General features: G+C 50.6%; 2 protein-coding genes across 3 annotated transcripts in view; one reads left to right on the top strand and one right to left on the bottom strand.

Moving 5' to 3' along the window:
- The first annotated feature begins 1,100 nt into the window (after positions 1-1,100).
- LOC122372789 (protein FAM183A-like) lies at positions 1,101-12,742 on the top strand. Its single transcript, XM_043350362.1, has 4 exons — positions 1,101-1,542; positions 1,986-2,077; positions 2,336-2,422; positions 12,211-12,742. Exons 1-4 carry the CDS (start codon positions 1,410-1,412, stop codon positions 12,316-12,318), a joined length of 420 nt encoding a protein of 139 aa, XP_043206297.1. The 5' UTR covers positions 1,101-1,409; the 3' UTR covers positions 12,319-12,742.
- Positions 12,607-13,762, bottom strand: part of LOC122372788 (rho GTPase-activating protein 39-like) — a 68,982-nt gene continuing 67,826 nt past the window's right edge. For both annotated transcript variants that reach the window (XM_043350361.1, XM_043350360.1), the window contains exon 14: positions 12,607-13,338. In XM_043350361.1, the coding sequence (XP_043206296.1) occupies positions 13,144-13,338 (195 nt within the window). In that variant the 3' untranslated portion in view covers positions 12,607-13,143. The remainder of the gene's footprint in view (positions 13,339-13,762) is intronic.

Here is a 13,762-nt window from a genome sequence, read left to right as displayed (position 1 = left end):
CCATAAGACCGGAAAGTGACTGAGACTACTCGGCGCGGGAGGGTGGGGTGCGGTGGGGGTGGGGACCACCCGGCTCGACCAGAGCCGAGAGGAAAACGACGTCCGATGTGCAGAGAGAAAGAGGGAACGAGAGTCGGGATGGAGGGGGAGGGGGTGATCGGAAGTCGGACAAAGCGGAGGAGGAGCGGATGGGGGCGGGCCAGAAGAGCCAGACTGGCCGGATATTATTCTGTCTGGAGTGGCCACATCAGCAGCCACCAGAATCGCTCTGCTATCGGCCCATTAGCGGCGTCCATCGGCCATCGGAACCGCTCTCCGCCGGACCACTCTCATAGGAACTGCGCTGTGAGCGCGGCCCAGCCGGTGGACGTCCGCGCCGGACGCAGCCTGCCGAGCTGGCCCTGCTCGATACACATCCTGATGACCCGTGCGGCCCCACTGATACCGCACAGTGCACTCTGCTGTCAAGGTTCCGCCCGGCCGGCCCCGCCCTGGCGCCCTCAGTCGCCGGCGACGCGGGCAGGCGGCGCGGCAGCGGCCAAGGTTCGGAGCCGCAGCTCGCCACACCGATGGGTAGATGTATCTACAGAATAGATGACGGAGCGGGCCGCAGATTAACGGCGGCTAATTTGCGAGTGGTGCCTGGGCGTGTGATTCATCACTGCTGGATGCTGTTCAAGTTCAGAGCGCCACCAGCCGACAACAATGAGTGCGCCACGCCGTAGAATGGGTCGGAGGCGGGCCGCTCGCACCTTGGACGGCCCAATCAGTCAGCTTTGACGAGTCTGTTGAATACAGAGTGGAATAAGTGAACAACACTCGCACACACGCACACTCATTTGGAGCAGAATGATGAGGGTATGCCGTGCACAATCGATCGGTTTCGAAGGTTGGGATTGTTATTTCTAGCATATCAACGGGTTGCGTTCATAATTCACACACATAAGCCACGCACAGATAAAAACGGTGTTGATGCAACCATTACGTCACTGCATAGGGGCATGTTCAGATGTCTTCCTGTGACAAAGTCATCCAAAAAATGGCAACTCAAGGAACATGTCACGAGATAAATTAGCAAGATTTTAAAATTCGAAATCCTCATTGCAAGGAACATCAGAGGAATCAGAGGAATATTATATTTTACGCAAGGCCATTTTACTTACCTTCGCCTCCGCCCGCCCGGTTGTTCAAACATTGAAATCTTGTATGGAGAGTTGTGGTTGGCGGGTTTGAGGAATTTGCTCCCATGAAAACTTCTTACTGGTGATCAATGTATTTGCATATGAGTAAATTTTAGCCATTATTCCATCCATCGACGAACACTTGGAAAAAACTCACGTCCTTTAGCTATCGCAGCTATTTAATTCCGGAATAGCATACATATTTATGCATTAAACACTCTGGTGAATATGGTGGACAAGGACCCGAAAAGCGCTTTACCAGACCTCACGGCCGAATATCGAATTATAACCGAGTCTATCGAAAAAGAAGAGAAGCACATCAAGCTAGTCGAAAATTACGGCATCAACCCATTCAGAAAAAGTAAGAATTATGAAGTAAGCTTACTGACATTACATAGTAATTGGTAGTCAGGCCAATGGGGATTGCTAGAGTTGATAGCCAACACAGGCTGGCTTTTATATCAGTCAAGATTTATCAATGTGTTGGTAAGATGAATGCTGCTTGATATACGCTGCTAGCTTTCAGTAATCAGTTATTATAGGTATGCTCATTGCTCATTGTTCATCGATCAGTATCAATGTGTTCCTTCGATAATTGTTGCGTGACGATCGTTGTTCTTTCAGTGTGGTGATTATAAAGTTGAATCTATGCAATACATACTTAAAAGTATGGGACTAATCAACCTAATTCTTTCCTTCTCTCACCTCACCTTCCCTCTCTCTCTCTCTCTCTCTCTCTCTCTCTCTCTCTCTCTCTCTCTCTCTCTCCCTCTCTTCTCCCTCCCCCTCTCTCTCTGTCACCAGGGGAGGCCCTCGCTGGAAAGCCCAACTCTCCATATGACACGGTTGATCCCAATGCGCCAATAGACAAGGAATTCATCAACACTGTCAACAAGGTCAGATCACCTTCTTGGGCTGTCCTATCTTCAGGTGATGCTTCTGAGCGTAATATGGCAGGGCCGCAGGAGTTAGGAGGGAACTTATTTGTTATATAAATGCGTAATCGTGTGAAAGTTGTACCTATAAATGTTGGAAAAGGTCATTTTTAATTTTATCCTGTTTGTGCATTCATAACGCAAGCAAATTTACCTTATTTGGGACAACCTGCCAATCAGACGTTGTGTGTATGCTAACGAATATTAGGTATTTTTCAGTTCAATCGCATTCCTCGCGAGAAGTACGAGTGTCCTCAGACTACCTCTCACGAGTACGGTTGGCACTCGCGGCCTCTCCTGATTCAGGTGAGAAGTACCTACGGTTGGCACTCGCGGCCACTGCTGATTCAGGTGAGGGATACGGTTGGCACTCGCGGCCGCTACTGATTCAGGTGAGAAGTACCGCTGGCACTATCGGCCTCTCCTTAGGTGAGGGAAACGCTGGCACTCGCGGCCTCTTCTGATTCAGGTGAGGGAAACGCTTTTAATTTAGATGAGGGCATGGCTGGTACATGGCTGTACTCGTGTCCGCCGTAGCTTCAGGTGAGAGTGCAGCTGGAGCCTGGCACTCGTGTCCGCTACTGATTCAGTCGAGGAATCCGCTACTGATTCAGGTCATAGATCGAGAATCCCATGTAAAGATGCGGGTCGATTGTGTGTTCCAACTCCGATCTACCCGGTCTGTTGTCCCGAGTCGGCCGGTCTGTTGTCCGGAGTGGGCCGGTCAGGACTCGGGAGAAGACCTCTGCGAGTCTGAGTCGCGCGTGACGTGTCATCTCCTGAGCAGAGGGAGGCCGCGAGGCGGCAGAGCGGAGGCGAGAGGGCGGGAAGAGAGAGGGGGCGGAGACAGAGCCGGAGGGGCGGCGCCAGACGTGGGGGCGGTCCGATGGACCGTAATTGGACACCACTGCCGGCTGCGAGTCTCCGGCCGTGAGGCGACAGCTTACTCTTGGCACCGCCATATTGTTGGTACTCCAGCGTGATCTCCAGCGCTTTATGTAGGCAGTAGGCACCGAACGTATCGAATTTTCAGATACGGTGCTTCGTACGAAACCAATTCACAAGCAAGCGCAGAATTATCCATGCAGAAGTGAGGACGGTCCCGTCTCAACTTAGCTATGTTTCGCGAATCCGATCGTTCTGCCGCATGCGTATACCTATACCTATGCTAGGTATGTCTATAATATCATATCCACTGGTGACCAACGGCTAAAATTCGTTCGGCCTTCTCACACACACACACAAAACGTTTATTAAAGGGACCCTCCCACCTTCAAAAAAGTTTATGAATTGGCATGAAAGTGATGTCGCTCGGTTCAGAAAGAGCGAAAACGAATATCTACCAAATTTCACCGAAAAATATTCACCGGTTTTCAAGATATTAGACTTTTACTTTTGTTTACTTTTTTGGGATCTCCGCTGTTTCTAGCGACTTTATTTTAGAAGTGCGGCGTTTGCGGCAGATGTTGCGCGCAAATAGCATATACCACCGCGTGCTACAAAACGTTTTAGTCAAACATTTAAAAATCGTTAGATATCTGCGCTGACGTCACACATTCAGAGGGGTATTCCTAAGCATTAGCCCCTCTGAATCAAAATGCTGCAATTTTGAAATTCAATATTTCCGATTTAAGGCATTTCTCGATGTTGTGAGTGCCGAAACCGGTAATTGTGGGCCAGGGACCCCATTTTGGCTATCTCAACTCAAATCTAATGTTAAGGTGGGAGGGTCCCTTTAAGGAACAAAAGATACACGAGAAATAAAGCATGATCAATGAAACATATGGCACAATGTAGCAACATAAAAGTGATAGCAGAGTGGAGCAGAGTTCTCTCTCCCCTTCCTCCTAGACATTCTCACACATTCTCCAGCTGTCTTGCTGGGCCAGGGCCGCCAAACTTGTTAGTTTTTAAAACGCAATTTTAACACAATTCTAACGAATAGTGTTTGTCTATTTCAAACAACCTGCGGTTACTTTAGCTCTTCTGTGGGCGGCACAAACAGTTTTGTAATGGATGATCAAAGGGCTGCGGAGCCCATGGATTTTAAGGTGACTCCGACTCCGACTCCGACTTCAAAAATTGACTCCGACTCCGACTCCAGCTCCGACTCCGGACATTGCTCTTTAAATGAAATCAAATTTAATGTCGGAGATCTTTTTATCTTACCTGAAGCGACCCCTTAGGTACACGTTCCAAGGCTTGCATCGCAAGAAGTTTTTTTTAATAGCATGCAGAAATAGTACCTAACTAGGGTGACCCGCGTGCTCCGCAACGCGAAAAGGGATATTTTCGATCGGCGGGTGGTCGGTTGTTCTTGTGTCGGTTGGGTTATCTATCCATTTCGGTCGATTGCTTTTTGACGGCTAAACGTTTTGGTTTGTGGAAAAAATATCCACCGCATCGAGGTGCCCGTGTCTGATAAGCATGCTTTCCACTTCAGAATCTGTCAAATGTGCTTTATAATTTAGGCGCGTAGTTTTATGACAAATTAAAGGCGTAGATAATTTTCACTAAAAATCGTTTTGCAGAGGTTTGAAACAATTATATTTCTAAGAATACTGTTGCTTGTCATGCAAACGTGATGATTGGATCTTGGAGAGAATTGAATGTTCTTTCCAATGATGGCATTTTCAATTGTCAAACGTATTAGGTTAAGCAGCAAAATCCGTGTAATTATTTAGTGGCACATTTTGGACAAATACCATTTAATTCAGCGATTTTTTCCACATTGTTTTTGATCAATTAGCTTTTCACAATTTTTCCATGAGAGACGGTACATTTTTATTGCTAATAGGCGCTGTTTCAACTCATTCCGTCTGACGATCACCTAAAATTAATATAAATTCCAAAATCCGTCCAAAACGTCCATTTTTCAAAAGAAAGTGTCCTCCCCGCATGGGCGCCGCCACCGGGGGGGACGGGGGGGACGCGTCCCCCCACTCTCAGAATGGAAGGGGGACGTCCCCCCAAACTCATTACGGAGCGAGCGAAGCGAGCGTAGTCTTTTGTAGGTTCACGGAAATTTCTGAGCACGCCGTGGTCACGCTTTTGCTAGGCTTATATCTCAGCAACCACTTGACCGATTTACATGCGATGATTTTTGTAGGGTAGCACTAGATTCATTCCTTCTAACGAGCATCGGACTATTCCCGATGCATGTGAGTGGCCCCATATGCACGTGCCACGTGAAAAACGAAGAGGTGTCAGTTTTGTAACAATTTCAATATCTCGGCAACTACTGGGCTGATTGCGCTGAAAGTTGGCTTGGCATGTAGGTAGGTACCTATACCCACTAGGCAATGCATATCCATGTGCCACAGTTGGGGTGCTGCTGCACGTGCGGCCGTCGTGCGCACATGCAGGGGTCGATTCCAGATCTCGAGAACGGCTGAATCGATTGTGCTGAAATCTGATACATGGTTAGGGACCGGTTAGTAGGGTGCCTTGCAAAAGTCAGTTGGGACCCATTTTGCACGTGCGCACGTGCAGGGTGCCGCTTCCAGATCCCGAGAACGGCTAGGCCGATTGCGCTCAAATTTGGCATATCGTTAGGGACCGGTTAGAAGGGTGCAGTGCACAAGTTAGTTGGAGGTATCCCCTCGCAATTTCGCACGTGCAAGGCCCACCCCACCCTCTCGCTCGCTCCGTTGGTCGCCCCAAAAAGCGTTTTACTGGTTGTTATCCTACTCGAAAATTGATTTTGCCCTTCGGTCCAATGAGACCATTTCAGAGCCGCAAGTATGAAAGAATTAGTTGGAGACATTGGTCGGGGCAGCCACCCCAGTGAGCCACTTGGGATGAACCCGAACAATTGAACAGGCAGCCCAGCCCACTGGCACTCACTGCACCCGGCAAAGGACTATAGCTCCAGTGGAGCCATTCCCGCATGGGATAGAGTTGCCCGTCCAGCCCGGAGCAGGGGGTTGCGGCGTGGGGGAGAAGGATTTGACTGTCCTGAGGATGGAAGAGATGGAACAGCCGGTGCCGAATCTGAGAGGGTCCAGGAGGCCACTCAGTATATGGGGTGTGGGCCTACATGCATTGGTCTGACCCCTGCCACCTCGGCCAACAAAATCTCCAGCTCTTATCCGACCTGTCATCGCGGAACTGCCGATTTTTGATATCGTGATCAACGTGTGTCGTATAACACGACTGGCCGAACACGGGCCTTATATATTTCTTCTAACCAGCCAAGAACATGACTTTACACCAATCCGACCTCGAAGTCAAAATCCGAACATTTTCGAAGACTTCAACACCGACTCTGGCCAAAACTGGCCAAAACAGTCAACTCCGACTGATTCCGGCTCCGACCCCACACCTCTGCAGTCACGCTACACTAAATTTCCAGCTTCTAAGAAATAAGCTATACGGTTGACACTTGACAGGACCACAAAACTTTGAGGCGACTTGACTACTTGACTTGGTTTTCCTGACCTAAGGTTTTCTGGTATCAAGCTTGTTACACGGGCTGCAAAATTCGTATTTTGGAGCAGTTTTGCCTCATGTTTTTTTTTTTTGCCAATTTTCGCGCCGATTCGTGCACAAACCATAAAGAGAGATTTGTGACTATACAACGCTCCCTCCCCCACGCGGGTATGCAATATGCATTACCTATGCAATATCCATTTTCGATCATATTAGTGGCATACATACATGGGTGTAGTTTTCCAAAAATCATTGGGGGTGCTCAATAGCTTTCAGAAAGGCATGCCATATTTTTCGTAGTTAATTTTTTCAGCTGTTCTTTTTGACTGTAGCCATCAGGCATCATGCAAGGAATGATGTCAAATCAGTTCGAGAGCTTGTTTAATAGCGCCACTGTAAAACGATTTTGGCTCACCCAATGCATTAATAATCATATAGAAGTTTTTGAACATATTTCAGAACACCCTGGGTTTAAAATTTAAATTCAGGCCCTACCGGACTTTTGGTAGGTCCGCGCTTAGGCAGCCTGGTCTGCATAGCTCTGCACGAATGAGCTTATATTGAGGGCTATCCAACATGACGCCTGACGGGACAGGCTCGATGGTTACTCTCCGGACACGGTTCTCGTGAAATATTGCATTTTGTCCCTGGAACTTAAACCCTCGCCGGCACAGGCCACTTTGCGTCCTTCGATGGCACAAGGGAGGGGGGGGGGGGGTTGGTAAGACCACACCTCCTCGCGTTTGGCCTCTGATCGAGCTAGAGCTTCGCAGAAAAAAACGAGCGTGTTGCCCGTCACGAGAAAAAGCCGATGATACCCAATTTTAAGCTTGCAAACGCCCGGCTAATGCGAGCCGACATACGCCGAATCGCGATTCCGGCCAAACATGGTCTCGGAAAGGAGGTCACAGGTCAAAGGTTATTTGGGTCAGGGTCATGAAATTTTCAGGGTAGGTGTAAAATTGATCAATGCGAGAGTACTGAAAGTTTCGTCCCGATCGGCCTTTTTTTACGCGAGTTATTCGCGAAAACCCTTAGGGGGGTTGCATCACCCCCCCCCCCCCCTGTGCCGGCGAGGGTTAACCCGCGCCGGGCCGGTGCTCTGAGATTCCGCGCCGGGCGGGGGGTGTCTGAACACCCCCACCCCTTCTAACTCGGCTCCTGGGCCACGTAGCTACGCGCGGTAAGCGACAATCGAAAGAACGTCCAAAATAAGGACGAAAACACTTCGGGTCATTTTTTGGGTCAGGTCAAAGGTCAGGTCACCAGAGGTCACCAAAGGTAAAATGTTGACTATTTCAACATTTTAGAAACTGTCAACGGCTATCTCGGGAACCGATAGAGCTACAGCGCTGAGGAAAAGCGCATTCGATAACCCTTTTACAGACCTTTCTGAGTAATGTTCTTAGATTTGACCTCAGGTCAACGGTTTAGCCTCCAGAGGGCAAAAACTCCAAAAATAACCGTTTTTACGAAAAATGTTTTTTCGGCAATAACTTTTGACTCAAAAGAGCCATGACATTACTTTTGCCAGCATCGTGTTCCTCTCGTCGAGACGCATCGAATGAACTATAATTTGACCTTCAAAGGTCAACTTGAAAATTTGACCCCAGGTCAAGGTCATGACCTGACCGGAAAAGGTCATGTGGCATATCAGTCGGTCCGCAACGTCGAGCCGAACACACCTAAGGCGTTTTCAGCGCTCTAGCACGCCTCTAGCAGAAGTTATTAGCGAAAAACTGTTAGATTCTGTTCGTGACCTGAGATGACCTCGGGGACATAACCAGGGGTCACAGTTGCCATTTTTCGGTTCAGTGTGTCAATTTTACCTACATCTCGATGTTTGAGAGTGTCTAGAATGGCGTTCGTGCAAATCAGACGTTTTTCAAATTTCTCCCATTGACTTATGATGGAGAGGTCGCAAAATGGACCTTTGTTGTAACGGGGGGTTTGTTTGTTTGTTGGGGGGGGGGGGTTGTGGTAATTTATTCAATGTATATTCTCATTTCTCTTAGTCACTGAATTGAGTAAGCATATGTAGTATTTGCATGATTCACTGAGCTCATTACAAGTACTAGGAGATGGAAATACTGATTATCGAGGGCCTTGAGTCAGCTGGGAATGTTTTGAGGAGGCTGTGGGTGCTTTAAGGAGGCAGGGGGTGCTGAGCTCAGGATTGGGGGTGCTTGAGCACCCACAAAGAGATATAAAGTTACACTTATGACATCAGCAATTATACCGTGATAGAACACGAGGCTTTGCCGTGTCAAACTGAATCGGACATCAGATGTGTATATATGTAGGTAGGTACTCGGTGGGAATACGGTCTATAGCCAGTACTTTAGGGAAATACCTAATTCCTAAACTACTTTCCTCAAACCAGTTGTTTTGCCACATTTTTATGGGTTTTTAAACTTAAAATGGTCAGGAAATAATGAATATTTGCAAAAGGATTTTACATTTATTTTTACATCACTATTTTCCATCTTTCGTAGAGGCTAGTTACCTATATTGCAGCGGAAGCTGATAACGCGTTGACCAAGCATAGTACGTAGCTCAAACCAGCTGAATGCTGATTGGCTAGCATTTTTCCGTAAGGGAATGGATTCCTCGGTAAGAGAATGACAAAGTGTAATCTATGGGAATGACTTCGGTCTTCAAACCTAAAATCGATACCGATATATTTGGCTAGGGTGATCGTTGGGCCATAAAATCCCCTGATTTGTTCTCGTCTCAACTCAAGCTACAAAACTGTTACTTCAGTTCAAAACCCATGTTAAAAGTGGCATATTGCTTTAAACGTTGAATGCATCCGACCGAAAAAGCCACGGTAAGAATGTCTACTTTTGGGTTTTCAGTCGGTCAGTCCGTCCCCCCCCCCTGTCAAAAATCCGTGGCGGCGCCCCTGCCTCCCCGGTGCACGTGGCGCGTGCCAACCCCTGCACCGCACACCATTCGATAGCCCGTTCGATTCTCTACACGATGCTGTTTTCCCCGTACCGGTCGGGCCCACGGTTACCGAGATATTGCACCGGGACCGGACCCGTGTCGGGCAAATTTGGCTGTTTTCGCCCGTTTTTGCCAGCCGATTAATACATGTAAAGTCTATGACGCGAATTTGCACTTTTTGGGCACGCGCCACGCGCTCGCTATCGATCCGATCGAGCTGAGACCCATCAAAGGCACGTTGTCCATCCTTGTTCTATGAGTTGCACAAACTTCAGCGCGGTAGTGCAACGGTGTGACCTGTAACCCGCGCTACGTAGCACCATGTCGCGACCTTCGTAATAGACAGAAACTACGTCACCACAAATAGTAATATAGATAGGTTTTAACGCAGCAGCCGTCTTCATCTTTTTTCAACGAAAGCGCTCGTCCAAAACAGTGGTACCTATGTCCTAAGCTTCAACAAAATCAATTTTGATAGGACAACGAGCGAAATATCGTCAAGCAAACAGGTGTAGGGTATGACTTTGAGCCATGCAATGTTAACTCCGACTCCGGAGTCGGAGTCGGTAAGATTTTAGCGACTCAAACCCGATTCCGGCTCCGGGCAAAATTGACGACTCCGACCGACTTCGACTCCGACTCCGTAGACCTGGATCAAACATTTCTAAATTTCTAATATTTCCAACCTTTCAAGCCCTTCACTTAAAGCTTTCAACTTTAATTCGAGCGGGCTTCCTCTTTATCTTATCTCTTTCTCCTTCTCAATCGAACTGGGTACCCCGATTTTTCTCCATTTCACCGTCACCCGAGCCACGGCTTGGACCGCACGTTTGACGCTGAAACGAGCCCCGTGCTGCAGTCCAATCTCCGTGCCGGTCGGCCGCCGACAGCCCGCCCGCTCTCACACATTGTCGCGTCGACGGCGATGTTACCGGGCGGAGTCGATGACCTGAGCGGCCGAGGGGCGGACAGACGTTGGCAGCGTGAGCTGATGGAATGTCGTCTGATCTCGTACACAATGGTGGGGTGGCACAACATCCGTCTGACGCGGTGGTGAGATGGATGGTGTGGTTTGAAGAGACCGACTGCATGTGAGATGATGTGAGGGAGCATAAGAAAGGGCGCTCATATGTTCCTCCGGAGATTGTATGTCATGTGCCATCGTGACTGACAGGCCATCTGGCCAGGCATGTGTGGGTGTCATGTTTTGTACCGAATTTTCATTCGAGGTTACGTTGAAAATTGTCACCACATCTTATTCGTACCTAATATTGACGTTCAATTTTACTTGGCAAGCCAGTTTACCTAGTCTGTAGTCTGCCGTGTGCCAGTATGTGTGCTGTCTAGTGTTCGTACGATGTTACCGCCGTCGCAACTCGCAGCCCGGGTTACTGTGAGTCCGGTGACCGGTCCTCTATTCAGTGACAAGTGACCCTGCCCGTTCCAGATCTGTTCTGACCGGTGACTGATCGTGGTCTGCTTACTTTGACTGTTGTCTGTTTCTGGACCGCTCTGACCGTCCCGTGGTCTGTTACAGGACCGCTCTGACCCCGGTGGTCTGTTTCAGGACCGCTCTGACCGTCCCATGGTCTGTTACAGGACCGCTCTGACCGTCCCATTGTCTGTTTCAGAACTGCCCTGACCGTCCCGTGGTCTGTTTCAGGACCGCTCTGACCGTCCCGTGGTCTGTTTCTGGACCGCTCTGACCGTCCCGTGGTCTATTTCTGGACCGCTCCGACCGTCCCGTGGACTGTTTCAGGACCGCTCTGACCCCGGTGGTCAGGACTGCCCTGACCTTCCCGTGGTCTGTTTCAGGACCGCTCTGACCGTCCCGTGGTCTGTTACAGGACTGCCCTGACCGTCCCGTGGTCTGTTTCAGGACCGCTCCGACCCCGGTGGTCTGTTTCAGGACTGTCCTGACCGTCCCGTGGTCTGTTTCTGGACCGCTCTGAATGGTGGCGTTTCAGGTTGTCTGTTTATCTGTTTCAGGACCGCTCTGACCGTCCCGTGGTCTGTTTGCTCTGACCGGTGACTGACCGACGACCGTGGTCTGTTTTCTCTGACCGATGGTCTGTTTCTGGACCGCTCTGACCGTCCCGTGGTCTGTTACAGGACCGCTCTGACCGTCCCGTGGTCTGTTACAGGACCGCTCTGACTGGTGGTCTGTTTCTGGACCGCTCTGACCGTCCCGCTGTCTGTTTCTGGACCGCTCTGACCCCGGTGGTCTGTTTCAGGACCGCTCTGACCCCGGTGGTCTGTTTCAGGACCGCTCTGACCGTCCCGTGGACTGTTTCAGGACCGCTCTGACCGGTGGTCTGTTTCTGGACCGCTCTGACCGTCCCGCTGTCTGTTTCTGGACCGCTCTGACCCCGGTGGTCTGTTTCAGGATCGCTCTGACCGGTGGTCTGTTTCAGGACCGCTCTGACCGATGGTCTGTTTCAGGACCGCTCTGACCGTCCCGTGGTCTGTTTCAGGACCGCTCTGACCGTCCCGTTGTATGTTTCAAGACCGCTCTGACCGATGGTCTGTTTCAGGACCGCTCTGACCGGTGGTCTGTTTCTGGACCGCTCTGACCGGTGGACTGTTTCAGGACCGCTCTGACCGTCCCGTGGTCTGTTTCAGGACCGGTCTGACCGTCCCGTGGTCTGTTTCAGGACCGCTCTGACCGGTGGTCTGTTTCAGGACCGCTCTGACCGTTCCGTGGTCTGTTTCAGGACCGCTCTGACCGGCGCCTGCACCACCAGCACAAGTACCAGGACATCACGCTGTTCAACGAGTTCCTCATCCGAAGCTGCCCCACCATGATCAAGGGAGACAACTAACCGCTGAGCGGCCGGACCCGCCGTCTAACAATGTAGACTGATGAAGGCATGGCTCATAGAGACCATTAACACTATATCAGCGTCGTATTATTAACCTCCCGGAAACATTAAACGCCGCGATTTCGGCTAAAATCGCGGTTGAAGGCTATATCAGCTCAGATTTGAAAGCACGGCAGGGCTACAACGAGATGAAACATGCGGTCTTTTAGGCGATTATAGCCGGCTATGATCAAAGACCACTTAACCAGCATGCTCCCGGCCCACAAAGGCTCCATCAACACACTCCAGTCAGCTGCTAAAGTGTATTGGCGGCGACCGAGGAACACATATGAACACATATGAAGACGGCACCGACTCGAATAACGCAACATCGCGCCGATATGATAGACGTATATATAATAAATAAACACTGGCATAATGAGCAGCTACACATGGTAAGCGGGCCGTTGACGGCCTCAGCTGCAGCACGACGGGCCAGCTGACGGCCCGACGAAACGTGAGTGTACGTACAGTCAACAGCTGCGGAGAAACAGGCCTGACTCGCGCGCACCGCGCCACACTCGCCGCGCCGTGCCGCCCGCCGTCGAGTGGCGCGCTCAAACATCACTCGATTGTCGCAACTCGCATAGAAAATGAAGATCGCTCGTGGCGGCCGCAGTGCGGGCCCAGACACCACCCGGCGGGGCCCCGGTCCGTGCCCCTTCGTCCAGCTGCGCCTCAGCTGCCGGCGCCGGCCGCCCTCGTGACTAGGTGTCCCCTCCCCGGCTCCCGTCCCATCTTTGGTGTGCGCCCGACTAAGCAGCGGCTGGTCGCGCCGCCGCTGCCTCAGACCACGCCCTCCATACACTTTGTGTCCATGTGCTGGATGAGCGTCTTCATCACGGCCATGGCCTTGCGCGCGTTCTCGAGCACCACGTGCGACTCGAGCGAGCGGCAGCGCAGCACATTGGGCGCGAACACCATGGCCAGGTTGCTGGCGTCCATCTTGGTCTGCTGCACCACGTCCGGCTGGCTGAACAGCTGTGGACACAGTGGAACAGTACAGGTGAACACAGGGGAACAAAACAGGTGAACACACGAGAGAACACGTGGACTGGACACAGGCGACGTAAACAAGCGTCGGTGAACACGTTCAGGGCGGCTCAATAAGTAAGCATATGCGATATGAACAGGTGAGTATACGAGTCCTCGCTATGCAAGGGACTTATGCCAAGACATTTAGACACCCTTGCTGCGTCGGAGACCGTTCAAAGGTATTATGGACGGTGACCACCGGCTTCCGTGCACACCGACCAGCTGGTAAAGTTCACACTGGCGACCCCAGCCTGCGTCATCTTTTCCCATGGGGATCATTGTTCCATGGCAGCCACCAATTACACTACGGGGCCCGAACGGACCTCATTCGCCAGTGATATCAGCCGGCCAACGGACCACGCACCACGCG

The sequence above is a fragment of the Amphibalanus amphitrite genome, unplaced genomic scaffold (assembly GCF_019059575.1).
Source record: "Amphibalanus amphitrite isolate SeventyFive unplaced genomic scaffold, NRLGWU_Aamphi_draft 001400F_arrow, whole genome shotgun sequence".
Taxonomy (NCBI): Eukaryota; Metazoa; Arthropoda; class Thecostraca; order Balanomorpha; family Balanidae; genus Amphibalanus; species Amphibalanus amphitrite.
Note: the sequence above shows the minus strand (reverse complement) of the source record. Positions and strands in the feature narration are given on the sequence as shown.